The sequence below is a fragment of the Sinocyclocheilus anshuiensis genome, unplaced genomic scaffold (genome assembly GCF_001515605.1).
Source record: "Sinocyclocheilus anshuiensis isolate Anshui unplaced genomic scaffold, SAMN03320099.WGS_v1.1 scaffold1906, whole genome shotgun sequence".
Lineage (NCBI taxonomy): Eukaryota > Metazoa > Chordata > Actinopteri > Cypriniformes > Cyprinidae > Sinocyclocheilus > Sinocyclocheilus anshuiensis.
This window is the reverse complement of record NW_015546187.1, coordinates 291,891-315,647: the sequence shown is the minus strand read 5'-3', so window position 1 is coordinate 315,647 and position 23,757 is coordinate 291,891. Positions and strand designations below refer to the sequence as shown.

Sequence of the window (23,757 nt, the reverse complement as noted above, 5' to 3'; positions counted from 1 at the left end):
GATGTAAAAAAAAAAAATAAATAGTAATCACTAAGAGTGCTCTGCAGTACACTGTATACAGTTAAATCTCTTGATGCTTAGGAAAGAACACATTAAAGTAATGCTTAGAGCTACATACTGTATAGAATATAGAAATAAATAGCAAAAGGGGGTCTAAGGCAATAGTTCAAGGGACCCAGAAACTCATGCCACTGGAAAAATTGAGATGACACGAAATGAGAAGAGCACATATGAGAAGCTGTTACAGCGTTGAGTGGGATGAGGAGATGACTCGAGGAGAGTCATTTATGGATAGGAAACTGCTCCTTAGTCTGGTGGTCCTGGATTTCACACTTTGGAAATGTCTGTTAGATGCCAATAAAGTGAGGAGATTGAAATTCTGAGGGTGGGAATGATCTTTGATGATGCACTCTTGCATGTCTAAATGTGTTTTTGCCCTGCTTCTGCTTTCCCAGGGTGGTGTCGATGATGAAGTCCCTCTGCATACATCACCGCAGCACTGCTTGAGTTAGGTGTCCAGAACTCTGTGAGTAAAACCCTCTTTATGGCTCCTAAGAGGTGGACTCTATATGACTAATTAAAGTGGGGAAGTCGTGGCCTAATGGTTAGAGAGTCAGACTTGTAACCCAAAGGTTGCGAGTTCGAGTTTCCGGTCCGGCAGGAATTGTAGGTGGGGGGGAGTGAATAACCTGCGCTCTTTTCCACCTTCAATACCACGACTGAGGTGCCCTTGAGCAAGGCACCGAACCCCCAACTGCTCCCCGGGCGCCGCAGCATAAATGGCTGCCCACTGCTCCGGGTGTGTGTTCACGGTGTGTGTGTGTTCACTGCTGTGTGTGCACTTAGGATGGGTTAAATGCAGAGCACTAATTCCTAGTATGGGTAACCATACTTGGCCACATGTCACTTCACTTTCTTCTTTTCACTTTCTTAAGTCTTTTGTGTGCTTTGTAAGGATGGTAGTGAAAAGCCTTGAATGTCTTATGGAGGCTTCCCGTAACATTACCAACACTTTTGTGACCACCTTGCTGTCCTACACATTCACTCTTGCTGGAGATGAACAGATGAGACAGAACCTCCTCTCCAACCTGGACCAGCAGGCCAAGAGAGAAGGTACTATTCAGCTTTAAATTAAATAAGACAAATAACGATACTAAAATACTTATCTTTAAGGATTTTGTTTCTTTTTTATTCATATACATTACATGACTATATATTAAATAAAAAGGCTCCAATAGTTTTTATTCATAAAGACCTTTCTATTTTGTGTTTGCTAAATTGAATAATTGGCTTTTAATTAAATAAGTTACTTAAATTAATTCAATTTTCAATTCAATTCAGAATTTACTTCTATAGCACGGAGCCCCACACATGTCAGCTGAAGAAGAAATAGATATTGTGACCATGAATTAAGAATTTGTTCCCACAACTTATTCATTTGTGGCAACATATTATTTACTCTTCCTTTGTTTTAGTTAAATTGTGGCTAATTAGTTCCCATGTTATGTTTTAGTTATATTGTGGGCACAATTTATGTTAACCGAGGAAATAAATTCTTAATTCACAGCCATAATATCTTGTTTTTTTCTCCGCATGTCATGTGTAGGACTCCGTAGTATAGTGTTTGTTGCTAGAAACTAGAAACTCCTCAAAAAGAAAGACAATAAGGCATAAACTACTGTATAGTTACTGTGCTGCAGAGGAGAAAACCCAGAAAAAAAATTCAAGAAATATAAAAATACTATTTCATAAAAATAAAAAAAAAAACAGACTGCAAATCAAATTAAGTACGTTAACTTTTTAAACAATTTTTTTCTTTTGTTATTGTTTGTTTATATTTTTTCTCTACATTTTTTTTGTGTGTGTGTTCCCCCAGTACCAATTTCTCTGGACCACAGTTTGAAAACCTCTGATCTAGTATTATCCTGCTGCTTTTAATAAAAATCACAATCACCAGCCTTCAATATTCCAGTTTTCTTGCCCTGATTATTTTAGGTGTTGGACGATACTGGACTCTGGATAATAGTGTGCAACCATGGGGCTCTGTGGAGGTAGAGATGAGTGCCTATGTGTTGCTGGCGCTGCTCTCAGGACCCACACTCCCTGGATTTGGACTGAACTACTCTGCTGGCATAGTGCACTGGTTAACCAAGAAGCAGAACGCGTATGGAGGCTTCTCCTCTACACAGGTGTTATTTATCTCATGCAGCTTTTTTTAGACCCCTTTCTGTCTTTATAATATGTTTTATCATTATTGACTGTAAGTCGTGTCATCCCTCTCTCTCTGTGAACAGGATACTGTTGTGGCACTCCAGGCCCTCGCTAAGTACAGTGCTGCCACTTACAATCCAGAAGGATCCATTACCGTAACCGTGACCTCCCCCTCAGGCCAGAGGAACCAGTTCACTGTGAACCGGAACAACCGGCTGCTTTACCAGGAGAAACAGCTGCAGGAAGCTACTGGCACATACAAGCTGAGGGCAGAAGGCAAAGGCTGTGTGTTTGTGCAGGTCTGTGCACCTCTTTTGATGCACATATTGAGAAATCCAAGGAGTAGTTCATCTAGAAATGAAAGTTTTCATTATTTACTCACCTGTATATCATTCCAAACCTGTATGACTTACTTTCTTCAATGGATCACAGAAGGAAGGATTTGGAATTACATAAGGATGAGTATACTGCATTATGACTATTTAAGTGTATATAAGTTATATAAATCACCTCGTCTTTGACATCATTCTGTGTTGTTGTTTTTTTTCAAGGCTCTCAGTTTGCCTTGCACTACAATATCCCACCTCCTCCAGACTCTTTGGCCTTCAAAATCGGTGCAAATTCTGGGGTTTGCAACAACACAAAGAACACAGCTTTTACACTAACCACTACTTTAAGGTGAGCCACACTTCTATTAAAAAATACCATCATGGAGACAGCTATTATGTATATAATACACGCATGTGATTTTTAATTTTTTTTTGCTAATTTATTTCGTTACATCATTAATAATTTATTTAAATGCCATTATTTACTATGACTTTGTCTCTCCTGTGAAACAAAAAAAGAGATATTTTAGAGAATCTTCTTACAGCTCTTTTCCATAAAGAAAAATTGTGACCAAATATAGACTTAAAAAAAACCCTACAACCCTATAAGAGTATTTAACCTGTCATTAAAATACTACAAACTAGCGAAAATTAATAATAAAAAAAAAAAAATCAATAATAAATATTAATCATATATACTATTGGTCAAAGGTTTGGGGTCAATAAGTCTTTTTTTTAAATAAAAATTAATAGTTTTACTTAGCAAGTATGCATTGCATTGCTCAAAAGTGACAGTAAAGACATTATAAATGTTACAAAAAAATGTAAATGACAAAAAAAATATTTTCAAATAAATGCTGTTCTTTCAAACTTTCTATTCATCAAAGAATCCTGAAAAAAGTGTCACAGTTTTGACAAAAATATTAAAAAGTACAACTGTTTTCAACAAATATTAATAAGAAATGTTTCATGCTTCAAATCAGCATATCAGAATGATTTCTAAAAAATCATGTGACACTGAAGACTGGAGTAATGGCTGCTGAAAATTCAGCCTTGCCATCACAGGTATAAATTATGTTTTAAAAATATTCAAATATAAAATAGTTACTTGAACTTGTATTATATTTAAACAATCTAAATTTAAACATAATTTATTGATCTACTGACTTGCTGTATTTTTGATCAAATTCTTGGTGAGAATAAGAGGCTTCGTTAAAAAAAAAAAAAACAACAACCCCCAACTTTTAATGGTATTGTCTATAAAAATAAACAAATATTTGCGAAGAGAAGTCCTGCCGGCAGTAACAAATTCCACTTGCAGTTTTATTGCAAAATGAATTTGTTTGTTTGTTTGTTTGTTTTATTTGACAAAATGTAAAAAACATAATACAAAAAAAGCCCATAAAGACTAATTCATACACATTTCAAAACTGTCGAGGATAATATTCAGAAAAAAGCCATAGGCTTATTTCCATTGTGGTCCTCAGTATTTAAAAAGTGGATGAGCAAATCATAAACTGAGTGCAATCAACATCAAGTTCAGAAACTCACCAAGCAAACATCTATAGATCAATGGAAAAAAACAATTTTTAACGTCCCTTCTAAAAATACTATCAACTTGTATGTTTAATACACCCAGGTAATTTATTCCAAGCAGCAGAGATAGTAAAATAATTTTTACCCATTACACTCTTGAACCTACAAGGATAAATCACTTGCCCTTGTAGAATGACAATGAACCTCTCTTACAAGTACATAATATTCTAACAGACAACTTTGAAGTTGGAACCCTTTATTATCTTAAACACCATCATCAGTTTAAGAAAAGTTACCCTTTTTTTTCGACTTTTAAAAAAACGATTTCCTTGTAATGTTTATTTTGGAAATGCAGCAGTGGATGTCTTGCTAAAATTTTTGTTCGATTACACATTTTTGAATGAGCTAAAGCAGCCATCTTTTCTCCTGCCAGGTTACTGTCCAAAACACAACCCAGATATTTTAGTTCTTGTTTATGTATAATAATTTGATCTTCAACTTTAACCTCTAATCTAGAGCATTTTTTTTTTTTCAATTTAACAGCCAAGCTAAATTATATAACTTCAGTTTTTCCCAAATCTAAAGACAGCTTATTATGGCAAAACCATTTGGAGACCCCTTCAATCTCTCTACTTAATATATTTTCAATGTTTTCCTTCCTCTCATGAGATACAATTATTGCTGCATTACCTGCATATAAGAAAAGCTCATTAGAACTGGCCATTTTTAAATCATTAATATATAATAATAATAATAAAAAAGTAATGGACCTAGTTCACTCCCTTGTGGAACCCCCTATGAAATGGTCAAAAACACCCCATTTAAATATACTATTTGATACCTATATTCAAGGTAAGACTTAATCCATTTACAGGCTGCATTACTAAAACCCATTGCTTTAACTTTTAAAAGCAGAATACTGTCTCAAAAGCTTTTTGCAAATCTAACAGTGCCATCCCACTTAACTTACCTTTATCTATTTCTTTCCTTATATAATCCGTTATTTATAAAATTGTTGTCTCAGTGGAGTGTTTCCTCCTAAAACCAGACTGAAACTCATACAATATATTATACTTAAGATAGTCTTCAATCTGCTCAAATATAATCTTTTCCATCACTTTTGATAAAGCATTCAAAACTGACACCGGCCTATAAATATTACACTCAAACCTACTGCCTTTCTTAAAAAAGAGGAATAACTCTTGCTTGTCCTAACTCGTCAGGATCCTTTCCTTGGCAAATTGAAAGATTTATAATATGAGTAACCATAGGAGTAATAAAATTAGCTGAATCCTCACTGGAATATTATCTAACCCTGTTGCTTTACTACTTTTAAGATTTATTAATTTCTTATTCTCCTTTACTTTAGTAAACAAAAAGCCTCCCGGAAATTAGTAACTTAACAGATCCATTTGACTCTATAAAGGAAGAATGAATAAAGACTTAACCTACTTTATGGCCTAATAGACCATTTGCTGTCTGTCAGATTACATACAATGAACAAGGTGTGGTTGTGAACCCTGTTTGTGATTGTTGGAATGATTATATGACAGGTATAGTGGCACACGAGCGGAGACCAACATGGTGATCATTAACGTTAGGCTGCTGTCGGGGTTTAAGCCAGATGAGACGTCTCTGCAGGCTGTGAGTAACACTTGAAGGGCTCTGGTCCTCTTTTAATACCAAGTTGTGTAGCCAGGGTTTGATTCGTTCTCACTCACTCCTCTGTCTCCACAGCTGAGGGAAGACCCCACAATCAAGTGTCTGGATCTGGATGAGGATCATGTCATTTTCTATTTGGATAGTGTAAATGATTTATTCAAATACCTTGAGGGGTTCAAAACGCTTTTGGGACGGTCACTGATATTTTGACAATAAAAGAGACAAACTGACACTGTTTACTTAAATATCTCACCAAAAAAAAAGGGAACTGACTGAAAATGTACTCATTCTCAGGCAAACCCAGATGTAGATGTGTTTTTCTTAATCAGAATCAGTTTGGAGAAATTTAGCACTACATCACTTGCTCACCAGTGGATCCTCTGCAGTGAATGGGTGCCGTCAGAATGAGAGTCCAAACAGCTGATAAAAACATCAATAATCCACAAGTAATCCACACGACTTCAGTCCATCAGGTAACATTTTGTGAAGTGAAAAGGTGCGTGTTTGTAAGAAACAATTCCATCAAGGCATTTTAACTTTATATTGTCGCTTCTGGCCAAAATAAAAGTCCTTAATCCAAAATAACACTTCCTCCAGTGGAAAAGTCCATCCCCTGTTGTCGTCTCACATAAACATCCATATGTTTCACTGCTGTGTGTGCACTTAGGATGGGTTAAATGCAGAGCACTAATTCCTAGTATGGGTAACCATACTTGGCCACATGTCACTTCACTTTCTTCTTTTCACTTTCTTAAGTCTTTTGTGTGCTTTGTAAGGATGGTAGTGAAAAGCCTTGAATGTCTTATGGAGGCTTCCCGTAACATTACCAACACTTTTGTGACCACCTTGCTGTCCTACACATTCACTCTTGCTGGAGATGAACAGATGAGACAGAACCTCCTCTCCAACCTGGACCAGCAGGCCAAGAGAGAAGGTACTATTCAGCTTTAAATTAAATAAGACAAATAACGATACTAAAATACTTATCTTTAAGGATTTTGTTTCTTTTTTATTCATATACATTACATGACTATATATTAAATAAAAAGGCTCCAATAGTTTTTATTCATAAAGACCTTTCTATTTTGTGTTTGCTAAATTGAATAATTGGCTTTTAATTAAATAAGTTACTTAAATTAATTCAATTTTCAATTCAATTCAGAATTTACTTCTATAGCACGGAGCCCCACACATGTCAGCTGAAGAAGAAATAGATATTGTGACCATGAATTAAGAATTTGTTCCCACAACTTATTCATTTGTGGCAACATATTATTTACTCTTCCTTTGTTTTAGTTAAATTGTGGCTAATTAGTTCCCATGTTATGTTTTAGTTATATTGTGGGCACAATTTATGTTAACCGAGGAAATAAATTCTTAATTCACAGCCATAATATCTTGTTTTTTTCTCCGCATGTCATGTGTAGGACTCCGTAGTATAGTGTTTGTTGCTAGAAACTAGAAACTCCTCAAAAAGAAAGACAATAAGGCATAAACTACTGTATAGTTACTGTGCTGCAGAGGAGAAAACCCAGAAAAAAAATTCAAGAAATATAAAAATACTATTTCATAAAAATAAAAAAAAAAACAGACTGCAAATCAAATTAAGTACGTTAACTTTTTAAACAATTTTTTTCTTTTGTTATTGTTTGTTTATATTTTTTCTCTACATTTTTTTTGTGTGTGTGTTCCCCCAGTACCAATTTCTCTGGACCACAGTTTGAAAACCTCTGATCTAGTATTATCCTGCTGCTTTTAATAAAAAAAACAATCACCATCCTTCAATGTTCCAGTTTTCTTGCCCTGGTTATTTCAGGTGTTGGACGATATTGGACTCTGGCTGATAATGCACAACCGATGGGGTCTGTGGAGGTAGAGATGAGTGCCTATGTGTTGCTGGCGCTGCTCTCAGGACCCACACTCCCTGGATTTGGACTGAACTACTCTGCTGGCATAGTGCACTGGTTAACCAAGAAGCAGAACGCGTATGGAGGCTTCTCCTCTACACAGGTGTTATTTATCTCATGCAGCTTTTTTTAGACCCCTTTCTGTCTTTATAATATGTTTTATCATTATTGACTGTAAGTCGTGTCATCCCTCTCTCTCTGTGAACAGGATACTGTTGTGGCACTCCAGGCCCTCGCTAAGTACAGTGCTGCCACTTACAATCCAGAAGGATCCATTACCGTAACCGTGACCTCCCCCTCAGGCCAGAGGAACCAGTTCACTGTGAACCGGAACAACCGGCTGCTTTACCAGGAGAAACAGCTGCAGGAAGCTACTGGCACATACAAGCTGAGGACAGAAGGCAAAGGCTGTGTGTTTGTGCAGGTCTGTGCACCTCTTTTGATGCACATATTGAGAAATCCAAGGAGTAGTTCATCTAGAAATGAAAGTTTTCATTATTTACTCACCTGTATATCATTCCAAACCTGTATGACTTACTTTCTTCAATGGATCACAGAAGGAAGGATTTGGAATTACATAAGGATGAGTATACTGCATTATGACTATTTAAGTGTATATAAGTTATATAAATCACCTCGTCTTTGACATCATTCTGTGTTGTTGTTTTTTTTCAAGGCTCTCAGTTTGCCTTGCACTACAATATCCCACCTCCTCCAGACTCTTTGGCCTTCAAAATCGGTGCAAATTCTGGGGTTTGCAACAACACAAAGAACACAGCTTTTACACTAACCACTACTTTAAGGTGAGCCACACTTCTATTAAAAAATACCATCATGGAGACAGCTATTATGTATATAATACACGCATGTGATTTTTAATTTTTTTTTGCTAATTTATTTCGTTACATCATTAATAATTTATTTAAATGCCATTATTTACTATGACTTTGTCTCTCCTGTGAAACAAAAAAAGAGATATTTTAGAGAATCTTCTTACAGCTCTTTTCCATAAAGAAAAATTGTGACCAAATATAGACTTAAAAAAAACCCTACAACCCTATAAGAGTATTTAACCTGTCATTAAAATACTACAAACTAGCGAAAATTAATAATAAAAAAAAAAAAATCAATAATAAATATTAATCATATATACTATTGGTCAAAGGTTTGGGGTCAATAAGTCTTTTTTTTAAATAAAAATTAATAGTTTTACTTAGCAAGTATGCATTGCATTGCTCAAAAGTGACAGTAAAGACATTATAAATGTTACAAAAAAATGTAAATGACAAAAAAAATATTTTCAAATAAATGCTGTTCTTTCAAACTTTCTATTCATCAAAGAATCCTGAAAAAAGTGTCACAGTTTTGACAAAAATATTAAAAAGTACAACTGTTTTCAACAAATATTAATAAGAAATGTTTCATGCTTCAAATCAGCATATCAGAATGATTTCTAAAAAATCATGTGACACTGAAGACTGGAGTAATGGCTGCTGAAAATTCAGCCTTGCCATCACAGGTATAAATTATGTTTTAAAAATATTCAAATATAAAATAGTTACTTGAACTTGTATTATATTTAAACAATCTAAATTTAAACATAATTTATTGATCTACTGACTTGCTGTATTTTTGATCAAATTCTTGGTGAGAATAAGAGGCTTCGTTAAAAAAAAAAAAAACAACAACCCCCAACTTTTAATGGTATTGTCTATAAAAATAAACAAATATTTGCGAAGAGAAGTCCTGCCGGCAGTAACAAATTCCACTTGCAGTTTTATTGCAAAATGAATTTGTTTGTTTGTTTGTTTGTTTTATTTGACAAAATGTAAAAAACATAATACAAAAAAAGCCCATAAAGACTAATTCATACACATTTCAAAACTGTCGAGGATAATATTCAGAAAAAAGCCATAGGCTTATTTCCATTGTGGTCCTCAGTATTTAAAAAGTGGATGAGCAAATCATAAACTGAGTGCAATCAACATCAAGTTCAGAAACTCACCAAGCAAACATCTATAGATCAATGGAAAAAAACAATTTTTAACGTCCCTTCTAAAAATACTATCAACTTGTATGTTTAATACACCCAGGTAATTTATTCCAAGCAGCAGAGATAGTAAAATAATTTTTACCCATTACACTCTTGAACCTACAAGGATAAATCACTTGCCCTTGTAGAATGACAATGAACCTCTCTTACAAGTACATAATATTCTAACAGACAACTTTGAAGTTGGAACCCTTTATTATCTTAAACACCATCATCAGTTTAAGAAAAGTTACCCTTTTTTTTCGACTTTTAAAAAAACGATTTCCTTGTAATGTTTATTTTGGAAATGCAGCAGTGGATGTCTTGCTAAAATTTTTGTTCGATTACACATTTTTGAATGAGCTAAAGCAGCCATCTTTTCTCCTGCCAGGTTACTGTCCAAAACACAACCCAGATATTTTAGTTCTTGTTTATGTATAATAATTTGATCTTCAACTTTAACCTCTAATCTAGAGCATTTTTTTTTTTTCAATTTAACAGCCAAGCTAAATTATATAACTTCAGTTTTTCCCAAATCTAAAGACAGCTTATTATGGCAAAACCATTTGGAGACCCCTTCAATCTCTCTACTTAATATATTTTCAATGTTTTCCTTCCTCTCATGAGATACAATTATTGCTGCATTACCTGCATATAAGAAAAGCTCATTAGAACTGGCCATTTTTAAATCATTAATATATAATAATAATAATAAAAAAGTAATGGACCTAGTTCACTCCCTTGTGGAACCCCCTATGAAATGGTCAAAAACACCCCATTTAAATATACTATTTGATACCTATATTCAAGGTAAGACTTAATCCATTTACAGGCTGCATTACTAAAACCCATTGCTTTAACTTTTAAAAGCAGAATACTGTCTCAAAAGCTTTTTGCAAATCTAACAGTGCCATCCCACTTAACTTACCTTTATCTATTTCTTTCCTTATATAATCCGTTATTTATAAAATTGTTGTCTCAGTGGAGTGTTTCCTCCTAAAACCAGACTGAAACTCATACAATATATTATACTTAAGATAGTCTTCAATCTGCTCAAATATAATCTTTTCCATCACTTTTGATAAAGCATTCAAAACTGACACCGGCCTATAAATATTACACTCAAACCTACTGCCTTTCTTAAAAAAGAGGAATAACTCTTGCTTGTCCTAACTCGTCAGGATCCTTTCCTTGGCAAATTGAAAGATTTATAATATGAGTAACCATAGGAGTAATAAAATTAGCTGAATCCTCACTGGAATATTATCTAACCCTGTTGCTTTACTACTTTTAAGATTTATTAATTTCTTATTCTCCTTTACTTTAGTAAACAAAAAGCCTCCCGGAAATTAGTAACTTAACAGATCCATTTGACTCTATAAAGGAAGAATGAATAAAGACTTAACCTACTTTATGGCCTAATAGACCATTTGCTGTCTGTCAGATTACATACAATGAACAAGGTGTGGTTGTGAACCCTGTTTGTGATTGTTGGAATGATTATATGACAGGTATAGTGGCACACGAGCGGAGACCAACATGGTGATCATTAACGTTAGGCTGCTGTCGGGGTTTAAGCCAGATGAGACGTCTCTGCAGGCTGTGAGTAACACTTGAAGGGCTCTGGTCCTCTTTTAATACCAAGTTGTGTAGCCAGGGTTTGATTCGTTCTCACTCACTCCTCTGTCTCCACAGCTGAGGGAAGACCCCACAATCAAGTGTCTGGATCTGGATGAGGATCATGTCATTTTCTATTTGGATAGTGTAAATGATTTATTCAAATACCTTGAGGGGTTCAAAACGCTTTTGGGACGGTCACTGATATTTTGACAATAAAAGAGACAAACTGACACTGTTTACTTAAATATCTCACCAAAAAAAAAGGGAACTGACTGAAAATGTACTCATTCTCAGGCAAACCCAGATGTAGATGTGTTTTTCTTAATCAGAATCAGTTTGGAGAAATTTAGCACTACATCACTTGCTCACCAGTGGATCCTCTGCAGTGAATGGGTGCCGTCAGAATGAGAGTCCAAACAGCTGATAAAAACATCAATAATCCACAAGTAATCCACACGACTTCAGTCCATCAGGTAACATTTTGTGAAGTGAAAAGGTGCGTGTTTGTAAGAAACAATTCCATCAAGGCATTTTAACTTTATATTGTCGCTTCTGGCCAAAATAAAAGTCCTTAATCCAAAATAACACTTCCTCCAGTGGAAAAGTCCATCCCCTGTTGTCGTCTCACATAAACATCCATATGTTTAGAACTGCTTTGACTTTAAAACAGTTCTTGATCTGTGCATATTTCTCTCCTGGTTCAGATGAGAAAAAATGTCTTAGTGATTATTAATTGACAATAAACTTTTTACTTCACAAGACATAAATGACTGGAGTTGTGTGGATTACTTGTGGATTATTGTGATGTTTGTTTGGACTCTCATTCTGACAGCACCCATTCACTGGTGAGCAAGTGATGTAATGCTAAATTTCTCCAAAACTGTTCCTATGAAGAAACAAACTCATCTACAGCTTGGATAGCACAAGAGAGAGTAAATTTTAAGCAAATTTTAGTTTTTGGGAGAACAATTCCTTTAACAAATTCTCAAATGTCCACACCCCATAGAAAATAAATCTCTCCATAATCATAAATTAGTAATCACTTTCTCTTCCATTCCAGTTGAAAAAGAGTGAGGAGAAGTCCATCAGCCTGAAGCTCGTGCAGGAAGTACCGGTGCAGAACCTGAAACCAGCTGTAGTGACCGTATATGACTACTACAAGATCAGTATGTGTTTATTCATCACTGTGCACTCTGAAATACAATATAGGGTTCTTATTATAAACCCAGCAAAATATAATAAATAATAAAATTAAAAAATTATAACAAAAATGGGAAAAACTATTTCAATTGTAAAAATAGGCTTATTTGACGCGACATATTTTCCAACACGCACTCTCTGTCTGCTGGTGGGTGTGTGCGCACCTATGTAGGGCCCTATGAAATCCGTTTTATTTTTCCCAAATTTCGTGTTGTTTTTTTCCAAATTCTGTTTTTTTCCGTTTAAATTTTTCTGGACTCATTTTTAAAGGTTACATTAAATTTTATTAATAAAAAAGCATGTCTAATTAATTAAAATCATGATACTTATACAATTTCACATCAGTTTATTAAAAGTAAAAAAAAAAAAAAAAACTACATGCTTAGGGCTCTATGAAATGCTTTACTTTTTCTCACCATATGTTTTTATTGTTACCAAATTCTCTGTTTTAGCATGTCTAATCATTTGAATGCATAAAAACAACTTAATTTATTCAAATGTATTCTTAAAATAGCCATATGAAATGTTTTTTTTTCCCACAAATTCTGTGTTGTGTATTTAAATTTTTCTGGTTATCAAATGAAGGCATAATACATTCATTTATCTTTTAATTATTGAAAATTAATCAAACTTTACTTTTTTGGCAAACAAAGGGGATTTACTATTAACAATAAAACATGGAAGAAATGTTGTGTGATTATTCCTTAAAAATTCAAGTTTTAATAACTTTAGTAGTAGTACTAATAGTATTAGTAGTATTATGCAGCCTACATTCTACTGAACAATATCTCTGGCACAGTGTCTTCAAGTTAAACCGAACTTTTATTTTGATGGGTTGCCGTGAATACCTTTAAATTTCTGTGTGATATGAGGCTAGTTTTACTCAAATGAAACGGTAAAATGCTAATGAAGTGACTCTCAGAGCAGTCTTGGAGATGTTGTTCATGTATTTATGTCCTCATTTAGTGAGACGACGCTGAAATCACCGCGAGCGTCACACGCTTCACTGTGTGTGTAGTAAACTAAACCGGCGTCTGCGCCATTCATTCATACAGACACACGCAGAACATGCAGGATTCATGTTTAAATAGTCTTTTTGTGGCTTAATATTTACAGATACTAGTCCATATTTTAAGTCTAATCACCTACTTTTGATTAATTCATTTAAAGTTTGACAAATTCCGTGACATTCCGCGTTATAGGCCTACAGAAAATTCCGTTTTTATGAGTGGATTCCGCGATTCCGTCCGCGCCCTCCTAATATGGCAGGGGAAACAGTGATGTTTAAGAGTTTCATTTTTATAAATCTTAGTGACATCATGATATAGCTAAGCATTGCTTAATTATGCTTTACGAGCCTGTATTTAATCTTACCATAATGCATTTTCATTTTATTGAGACAAGCTCAACAATGCAGCACACAAAAAAAAAACAGGCTGTGTTTCTATTCCTCCAGGTGAATTGTCTGTGATTGACTACACCGCCCCATGTGCATAAACATTACGGTAAGTAACACATTTTTAAATAAATACATTTTATCTAAAGCTCCATTAGTATATTTTAATAATTGTAGCCTACTCTTAAATTTGAACTCCCAAATCCATAGACATTTACATGTTATAAAAAAAAAAACTATTTCAAATGTTCTTTTGAAATTTCTATTCATAAAAGAATCCTGAAAAAAAACAACAACATTGTTTTCAAAATTTATAATAATTAGATTTTATTCTTTAGCACCAAATCAGCATATTGAATGATAGCTAAAGGACACATATGTAATATCATGATATCAATAGATATGTTATATTGCTTGATAAAAGGTTGATTGACCTTTTTTTCTCCAGGCGATGATCTGAAGTGCTAATGGTTGAAGAATTATACACTGGAATATATGGCAAGGCAGATTTAAAACTGACACATTTTCTGTTCTTCCATCACTTTCTTCTAATAAAATCTTATAGTTTTTCTTAAATAAAAAATAATGCATTTCTGCATTATGCATTTTAGTTGCTATACAATTAGTCAACTTCTGCATCAGAAACATTTGTGTCCTGTGATTATTTATTATCTTTATTATTACTTTACATGCAAATATCTGGATCGTAAAAGAATAAGCTATATATTATTAGTGCAAATATTAAATCCTATTTCAAGTTTTAAATCTTTCCCAACCCAATTATATATTTAGAAAAAGAAAAAAAAGCACACATCTACCAATTGCAAATGTTTACAATATTACGTCAAATCACTTTATATTTTAATAGAAATAGAACTGATAGATGTTGGTGTGGATTAGTTCAGCTCTTCTACTGGTTTAGTAACTTGTTTTAAACAAGATTTTATCGCCAACACATGAACGCTGCTTTCAGACGTTTTGTTTTCTGTTGTAACACCCAATAATATCTGTATACTGTTTCCCCCTTGAGTGCTTAAAAGTAGCACAGTCAAAAACTGTGGTTTTCCAAACCACTCAGATGCTTGAGATCTATGCTTAGCAAAAATAAATCATCTTTTAAAATGCCTGTTAACTTCAGTAATATCATGTTAGAATGCTAATTGAGAATATTCTCCTACTGCTGCCCACTAAAGCGGTGTCAGTTTCACAGCGTTCCAGGAATTACCAAATAATTTCAGTAAACAATCCCAACAAATTGCATCAGCAAACAACTCACTTCAGAGAGACTAAAGTGTACAGTATACCCCAAACAGTTCAGTATGTATTGCCTACATATTGCTCAAAGACTGAACTGATACTCACTAACTTCTCAAAGAGATTGCATTTTTTTAGGGCCGCCTTGCAGAAAATGGCTGCATATTTAGTGATATGATCTGAAAGGCAGTTTTCCCATATTTAGTGTTAAAATCATAATAAAGTCCAAGTCAAAATATATCTTTGAAATTGTTTTTAGGGCTGCCTTACAGCAAATGGCTCCATATTTAGTAATAACCACTATTTGAAAGGCAGTTTTCCCATATGTAGTGTTAAAATGATCATATATTCCAAGACAAAATGTAACAGCAAGTTAACAGTTACTGCATTTGTTAGTGGCTAGGTGCGCAAAAATAGCTTTTTTTTTATTTCTTTTGTTTATTTTTTGGTAATATGTAAGATATGATGTTCTGGGGCAGAGTCAAAGCTAAATCAAGCATTTTGCATACAGGCCTAGTTCTGGCTTAAGTGTGAACGCTGCCTTCCGAACCTTGGTGCGCATCAAACAAGCAGACTATAAACGCAGTGTGAACCAAAGACATCTAAACGAACCAAAAAACAGGACGTGATGTCACAAGATGCGATCCTAAAAAAGACGAAATGCTCAAACATACCTTGTTCTTCTCTTCGTAGTAGCCATCTTGCCAATTAGCCTACAGTTCGAGACGATATCCGTGTGTGCAGGAGGAAATCCTGTTTCTGTTTTGACTCCTTTATACATTTTAAAAGGTATTTGTGAGTTTTAAGCTATTTTTAAGTTTTAACCACCTGAAAAACTGTATTGGACATTACATGTATTGGACATTAATTTTACTTTAGTATACCGTTTTTGGAAGTGGAAAAAGACTATAATTTTCAGTGAATAACCGTAAATTGACATTCCCAGAATTCCCTGCGTTACATTTCAAATTTGATGTTTTTTTTTGTTGAAATAACTGTTTCTTCTTAGTTTTTTCTCATCAGTTTTCTATATTAGGGTTGCGTGTTACACCTAATGTTGTTAAATTAATGTTTATTGCATTATTTCAGTTTCATGTGTGTTACCATGATGGTGTTTGGTGTTTGTGTGAATGACACTGTGCACCTTCTATATATGCTATTATTTAAAAGCTGCTTGTGATGGGCTTTGGTTCATCATGTGACTTTCTCATCACCACCTGCATTTGGTGGTTATCAGTGTATTACAAAGGTACACAACAGATTTCAGTACTTCAATAGGTTGGTATATTAACATTATTTCAGTTAATGAAATTATGGTATTTAACTGTAAATTTAAGTTAAAACCGTAAAACGTTACTACCATATTTTTTACCGTAAATTTTACTGATTTTTTTTTACAGTGTAGCCTACACACAACCCAGCACACAGCATTGTTTTGGATTTTCAGTAAATGCGCAAAATATGCATAGTAAAATCTGCCTAATCAGGTTGTGATCCTTATGTCTTTTGACAGTGAACTAAGCCAAGGGAACCAATACTAAATGTATCATTTTATTTTGTTCATCTGGAGTCCAAAAGACAAGGTTTCTGCAGATCTTAAAAAGTCTTAAATTCATAAAACCATGGCATTAAATGTTGCATGCACTGGAAAAAAGATGAGAATGAGTATGTTTTCCAATACAGATCTAAACATCCTTAAATCAAAATACATATATTAGATATTGTCTACGAAATTTAAAACAATCAAATGAGTTTATGCTTAAAACAAGAACAAATATCTGACATGTATTAAAACACATTTTCTCTTTCAACTAAGTTCATTTTTCTGTTTGTTCTTATTTTAGTCACAAACTCACTTCGAAGTCTTCTCAGAAAACAAGACTTCATATGTAATTTTCCTTCTAAAGTAAATGTATCTTGATTTAAGGAAATTTAAACGTCTGCATTTACTTTCATAAAACCTGCCGAGACCCTGAAAATGACCAAGATAACTAAATTTAAGTGTAAGCATGACATATTTTAACTATGAAAATACCGAGTATTTTCACACACTGCCAGCAGCATATTGTACTTCTAAAGTGATTGATTTCAAGGTTAATTTATGAAACTGTTTAACTAGGGTGTTGTCCAATCAAAATAAACTTGGTCTACAAACTTTCTTGGGTTAACCTTATCATAGCACATCTTAGCAGTAGGTTTTTAATTTAGCATGCTGCTCTCTTGTCTGGTGTCATGAAAACAACACAGTAGCTATGATGCAAGACTTCTGCTTGCATTGCAGTGTTAATTACAGCAGTGAAGGTTACTTGCCCTTTTACATCTGAAGTCCGAGTTTAGTTGTGACCTCTGGGCTACAGTCTTCTCCGCAAGTGCGTGTTTTATGTGTTAGCATGGATCATAATTAGGCAAATAAACACAAAAATACCATAAATAAGGAAAACTGTGAATGTATTCATGTTCAACATTTTACAACACTGTTTTCACCTAGTTCTGTGATAGTACTCAAGACATCTTACACGCAAAATGAAGACTAATTATTCATGTTTATTTCAATTCTCTGTAGATTTCATTTCAACATACAGATTGGTTTCGGGAGAAAGCAGAAAATGTTGGTCTTTTTTTAACAGTGTCGTCGCTGTAACATCGCTAACCATAAATAAACATTTTATTTTCCCCAAACTAACACAAGGTGGAACAGACTAGTTAATAGCCTGCTTGTAAAACATCAATAATACTTGAAGAGCTACTAAACCATTTAAATAGCCCCCTAAATTGTATTAAAGCCGTATCGGACTGATTTAAATAGGTCACCTTTTTTTTAAATTAGTGTCTGTTCACAATCTCTTAAAACAGTAAAACCCACGATGTATCACATGGAATAAAGGTGCGGTCACATTTATAGTTGCTTTATGAATTTTTGCAGGTGAAATGTAAATCAAATTCAATTAGATTTCCACACGATCTGGAATTTCATGTGACTGCAAAAGATTTCCCCACACAAATTTCGCAACAGGTTCAGCTGGTCACACGAGTTCAGCCAACATAAAGTTGCTTGGTTTGACCTCTTTTGGCTTGAGAAATATTGCTGCTGTTTTGCTAATTTACTGATGTTTAGCCAGTTTTTGCAGGCAAAATCCAGTCAATTTAATAGGCATCCATGTATATCGAGTGACGACGAAAGATTTCTCTATGCAGATTTCGCCAAAGGTTCAGATGGTCACGTGAATTCAACCAACATAAAGCTGCTTGGTTTGAAAGTGACTTCTGTGTGAGCTGTACTTTATGCACACTACACTATTGACAGCAAACAATTGTAATTTTTTGCCTACGTAATTTTTACAATTGTTTTGCTAACTTACCGTTGGTCAGTGAATTTCCGCAGATGAATTTCAATAAGCATCACTGTAATTGGGAATTTTGCATGATGGTGAAAGGTTTCTCAATGCAGATTTCAGAACTGATTCAAGTCGGATAATTCACTGCGCTGAGCAACAGAAAGCCGGAAAACTTGCTTGTTTTGAATGTAACTTCTGTGTGAGCTGTACCTCATGCATCACTACATTACTGACTGTAGACAATTTATTTAGTTTTTTTTTTTTTTGCTTACGTAATTTTTTACAAAATTTTCACAAATTTACTGTTGTTTAGTGAATTTTTTGCAAGCGAAATTCAGGCGAATTTCAATAGGCATCCTTGCAATCTGGAATTTTGCATGATGGTGAAAGCGATTTCTAAACCGATTTTCAAATCCGTCACGCGAATTCACTGCGTTGACCAACAGAAAGCTGGAAAACTTGCTTGTTTTGAACGTGACTTCTGTGTAAGCTGTAGTTCATGCACCGCTACACTACTGACAGTAAACAATTGACATTTTTTGCCTATGTATTTTCACAAAATGTTTGCTAATTTACTGTTGTTCAGTGAATTTTCGCAGGCGAATTTCAATAGGCATCCATGCAACCTGCATTTTGCATGATTTCAAAGCAGATTTCAAAACCGCTTCAAGTTGATCACACGAATTTACAGAGTTGCTTGTTTTGACTTCTGTGTGAGCTGTACTTCATACATCTCAAAACAATTGATAAAGGACCTTTATGACCCTCAAAATTCTGCTAATGTGACCGCACCTTACGACTGTGATTCCAGCTGTTTTTCACTAGTGTAACAATTCAGATACTAAGAGTGACAAATATGGGTCAGTATCAAGGCACTGTATGACTTGCATGATTATGATGTTGTTTCTTTTTCTCCTGTTTGTGGCAATTATTCCAAACTCTCGTAGGCTGGCAGTGATAGGTGATGGCTGCCTCCCTTGGGAGTCAAATCTCAAGATCAAGTTGTCAGGACTTGGCAAATAGACTCTACTGTTGTACGTGGTATGTGTGTGTGTGCATGCGTTTGTGGTTCTGTATCTAAAAGAATGAGCTGGGAACACAGAGACGCAGTGGGATACACTTGGACAGGAGTCGCTGATGTCCCTCTACAATAAATACAGACTCCTGAGCTGGTTGGTAAGCTTTGGTGAATCAAGTCTTTGTTTTTGTGATACCGGATCTTTAAATGTGAATGTAATACTCCATTTAATTTAAAACATCATTTAAATGTACTGCAGTTAATTTATATTCTCTCATCATTTCGTGTCGGTCGATCCCATCAAATATTTAACGCAACACTATTCCAGAATGGCTTGATGGCATTTGGCATTTTTCCCATTATGTTTGAAAAGAAAAATCGTGGGACAAACTGAAATGAAAGTCAAGTTTCTGCACATCCAGACAAGATAAACTGCAACTAAAAAATATCTCTGATGGCAAAAAGGCATTTTCGTTGATGGTGAGTGAGCCACCACCTGCAGGTTTGGTTCACCGGGTCTTTTCGTCTTCTCCCTTTTTCAATCCAGGCAGACATGGAAAGCCTCTGGTGGATATCTGTCTGTGCATCTGAGTGAATATATAACATCTCCAGGAAACACGAGAAGAAGAAGAAGAAAAAAGGAAGTAACAAAATAAAGTTTTTCCTCTCATTGGGAATAACAGGTCTGGGTCATCTGAAGTCTCCCTGCCGAACGGTTTCCATTTTGAGCGGTGGGTTTTGTCTCAGTTCATGAACTGCGTGTAGCCCTCGGCTCCTGTTACTATCACATCCATCCATATCCTCATGGCCTCTGCAGACGGGGCCACCATGTAATACAGTCTGTCGTGCGTCTTCACGCAGAAGGTCAGGGAGGGGTTGGGGCTCTGCGATCAAAAAGACAATCAGATCAGTGAGGGAGCCACGTATGGAGTCTATCTATTACTTAGGGCTGTGCAAAAAATCGAATGCGATTTTCATGCGTATCTCGTCAGTACAGCCGCTTCTCCGTAGTTCACTGACAAGCTACGCAAAATCGCGTTCAAAATCGCAGGCGATTCATTGCCGATTATGAACGTGATTTTGTGTAGCTTGTCAGTGAACTACGGCTTTGTGTAGTAAACGCTGCTCCATCTGAAAGCACATGCTGGAGATTTACTACTAATCACAGAAGCGGCTTTACTGACGAGATGCGCATGAAAATCGCATTTGATTTTTTTGCACATCCCTACTACTACTCAGTTATTAAGGCATATGCATTAGCTGCTATGCATCCATTAGGGGTTGTCAATGTGTATGGATAATGCAACTAAAATAATTTTGCCTGTACAATTTATTGTGTGAATTATATAATTTGCAAGACATTATAATAAAATTTTAAATATAGTCTTACTTATAATTGTATAATATATTAGTTTTATGTATATTTATACTTTATAATACATATTTATAATAACTACAGTCAAACTACAATTAAAGTGATCATGCTAAATATAATAATAATAATAATAAATAATTAAACATACTCAGCTATTGATCTTAATAAATATAATATCTAAATGTAATAATATGCTAATAATAAATAAACATAAGAAATGTGCTATTTTGTTTTTTTAAATTTCATTTTAATGAAAGTATTTTAATGCATTTATATTAAGTACGAATCCAAACGGTATCATTGAATATAATTTACTATTATGTGGTTTATTATGTGGTTCATGTAATATTACAGACTTTATAAAATATAAACACAAATGTTTCATATAATATTTTTAGATTTGATTTTGAATTTAAGTTTTTTGTAATGTAGATATTTCTAAATATGTATTAAATTCAATGGCTTTATGCTCTCGGCATTCAATAATTCACCTCACAAACACATTGTGGTCAGCATAATTATCCTTGTTGGACGTGAACCTGCATTTAATGTAGCCTGGGGCGTATTTACTTTTACTCATGGTTTTAAAGGATGAGGTCTCATCACTTTCATGTTGGCACATACTACTTTGCCTGTTTCCATCAAGTGACAGATAAATTTGCACGAAAATGCTGCAATGTTTGATTGGACACACTGACTTTGATGTCAAAAAAAAAAAAAAGAAAAAAAAAGATGGCCAGTGTTTTCTTCTCTTTTTTTAAATGTTGATAAGCCTATTTAATTTATTTAACAGCTTGTTATCACATTACACTTTAACACACTATCATTATAATTGTGCATGATTACTTTGAACCTGTTTTATAAGCTCCTACGTCACATGCAGCACAAGCAACAGCGTGCACTCATTTCCCAGATGAGCCTCTTTAGCTCTCTTGAGCTAAAGTGGATTAATAAAAACTCATACCACTTCATTAATAATAAATTATTAATTATTAGCACCTCTAATTTTAATACAGCTGCATATGTAAAGCAGGAGGTGCTTGTTAAAATGTGCTAATTACTTCTCCTAACCTAAACACTCATTATTAAAGAGCACTCCACTCATGCAATGGATATACAAATCGCTTCAAATGATTCTGACAATTATATTACGGCTTCCCGTTAACCTACTACATTATACAATGTGAAGCTGATGGCGTACAATACACCACACAACTGCTCCTGTGGGGCTATTACGTTATACACACACCACAGGTGGGAGTAGTAAAGAAACACTTAAGAGAAACACACACAGGTCGTAAATTACATTATACTCTCATCCTCAGTAACTGCAAAAAAAAAACAAAAACAAATATACACTAAGTGAAGGTGCCAATAGTCCAGTTATTCAAAACAATACGAGACAAGGTATGTTAATTAGTCACAAGGAAGTAAGTGTGTGAAAAATGCACAAATTAGAACAATTTCCTCTAAGCAAACATGCAGGATAGGGTGATAGTGGTGGAGAGCGATACGTACGTTTGTCAAATTCATATTGAAAAATCCTTTCTGTGAAAACAGTCGGCAAAGCAAAAGAATGAAGAAAAAGAAGGGTGGGGAACACTTACAGCAGAGATACAGCATAAGAGACAAAAGAGAAGAAAGAAGCTAAAGATCAAATGAAATGGTGCAACAGGAGCGCAGAGCAGAAAAACAGCAGGAGATGTGAGCTGTGCTTATACCAAGGGCTCTTATTCGATCGTACCTTTGTGGCACTGCGCAGGTGATCATAGTAAACCTCCTCGATAGCCTGGAAGTAGATGACGCCCTTCAATTTGCTCTCATGTTTATCTGCGGACAGGAGAAACAGAGATGTCACACTGCGAAAAACCGTTCTCTTAATAAGTATTTGATTGCGATGTATTTGTTTGAAAACCAATTAACTCGAGAAGCGAAAGCGAGTGTGTTCTCCGAAAACAAGCATTTCCAAGTATTTTTTACTGGAAAACTAGTGATTAGCACAATGTTTTGCACAGCGATGGTTCCGAAAACAAATAATCCCCCACTCCCCTGGAGAATAATGATCTGGTAAGCACCGATGTGACCTTGTTACTGTGGTGCAACCCCTTCATTTTCAGTCCGCGCAGAAATAAAGAGCGGGAGCTCCCGCTTTGCCGAGCGCCACGGCTGGGTGATGAGCACGATTTCCTCAGCATTGCGGCAGATTTCATCACCATCAGACAGCATGCGGACGGGCTTCTGGTTATTTGTATGCCCCTAGCTAACCCGAGGCTATCGGAAATCATGGCAGCCACTGTGAGCTTAAGAATTACTAATTATCCGTATCCCCCCACTGCTGGATTCACCCACAATCCACTCTTTGTTCTGCCCTCGTTTCTTTCCCCAACCTCAGGGCGACGAAAGCATAACGACACGTTTGCGGAGCGGCATTAGCATAGTGCACAGTAAGGAGGATGTTGAAAGGCGACGCTGCGGCACACATACCGGCGTAGTAGGAAAACGTCCTTTTAAGGCGATCAAAGACGAACCAGCGCTTCCTCCAGGATTTGATCTTCCCTCCCATCTTGACAAGATAGCCCTTGCACATCTTTTCGGTGAGAATCACGTGGTAGCACGTGTCCACGCTGTGACCTGAAGACTCGATGTGGGAATGGAGGTCAAACTCCTCTTTGCGAATGGGCAGGTATCGGGTCATCGGGCGGGCCTGGAAATCAACAACATGTGGTTAAAGGGGCCCTATTATGCTCTTTTACAAAGTCTTGATTTTGTTTTGGGGGTGTACTAGAACAGGCTCTCATACTAGGTTGTATTTTTCACATATTTTACATTATTACAACACCTCTCTCCCCAGTCTGGCATGAACGGCTCGAATAGTTCCTGTA

General features: G+C 35.2%; 3 protein-coding genes across 3 annotated transcripts in view; 2 read left to right on the top strand and 1 right to left on the bottom strand.

Annotated features, from left to right (window-relative positions):
• Nucleotides 1-956: 956 nt before the first annotated feature.
• LOC107701396 (alpha-2-macroglobulin-like protein 1) lies at nt 957-6,088 on the top strand. Its single transcript, XM_016503394.1, has 7 exons — nt 957-1,113; nt 1,996-2,189; nt 2,295-2,510; nt 2,771-2,889; nt 5,630-5,720; nt 5,814-5,882; nt 6,068-6,088. The coding sequence occupies exons 1-7, from the start codon at nt 957-959 to the stop codon at nt 6,086-6,088; spliced, it is 867 nt and encodes a 288-aa protein (XP_016358880.1).
• A 427-nt stretch (nt 6,089-6,515) lies between these two features.
• Nucleotides 6,516-14,015, top strand: LOC107701395 (alpha-2-macroglobulin-like protein 1). The gene is made up of 5 exons (XM_016503393.1): nt 6,516-6,672; nt 7,555-7,748; nt 7,854-8,069; nt 8,330-8,448; nt 13,954-14,015. Exons 1-5 carry the CDS (start codon nt 6,516-6,518, stop codon nt 13,955-13,957), a joined length of 690 nt encoding a protein of 229 aa, XP_016358879.1. The 3' UTR covers nt 13,958-14,015.
• A 3,656-nt stretch (nt 14,016-17,671) lies between these two features.
• Nucleotides 17,672-23,757, bottom strand: part of LOC107701414 (pleckstrin homology-like domain family B member 1) — a 90,269-nt gene continuing 84,183 nt past the window's right edge. The window contains exons 23-26 of the mRNA XM_016503411.1: nt 23,360-23,579; nt 22,620-22,705; nt 22,394-22,423; nt 17,672-20,384 (exon numbers count right to left, since the gene is read on the bottom strand). Of these exons, the coding sequence (XP_016358897.1) occupies nt 20,244-20,384; nt 22,394-22,423; nt 22,620-22,705; nt 23,360-23,579 (477 nt within the window). The 3' untranslated portion in view covers nt 17,672-20,243. The remainder of the gene's footprint in view (nt 20,385-22,393; nt 22,424-22,619; nt 22,706-23,359; nt 23,580-23,757) is intronic.

Coding starts and splice junctions, on each gene's coding strand:
- LOC107701396 (XM_016503394.1), top strand. CDS start 957: ATGGTAGTGAAAAGCCTTGAATGTCTTATGGAGGCTTCCCGTAACATT. Junction 1,114..1,995: donor CCAGCAGGCCAAGAGAGAAG/GTACTATTCAGC, acceptor TGATTATTTTAG/GTGTTGGACGATACTGGACT. Junction 2,190..2,294: donor GAGGCTTCTCCTCTACACAG/GTGTTATTTATC, acceptor CTCTGTGAACAG/GATACTGTTGTGGCACTCCA.
- LOC107701395 (XM_016503393.1), top strand. CDS start 6,516: ATGGTAGTGAAAAGCCTTGAATGTCTTATGGAGGCTTCCCGTAACATT. Junction 6,673..7,554: donor CCAGCAGGCCAAGAGAGAAG/GTACTATTCAGC, acceptor TGGTTATTTCAG/GTGTTGGACGATATTGGACT. Junction 7,749..7,853: donor GAGGCTTCTCCTCTACACAG/GTGTTATTTATC, acceptor CTCTGTGAACAG/GATACTGTTGTGGCACTCCA.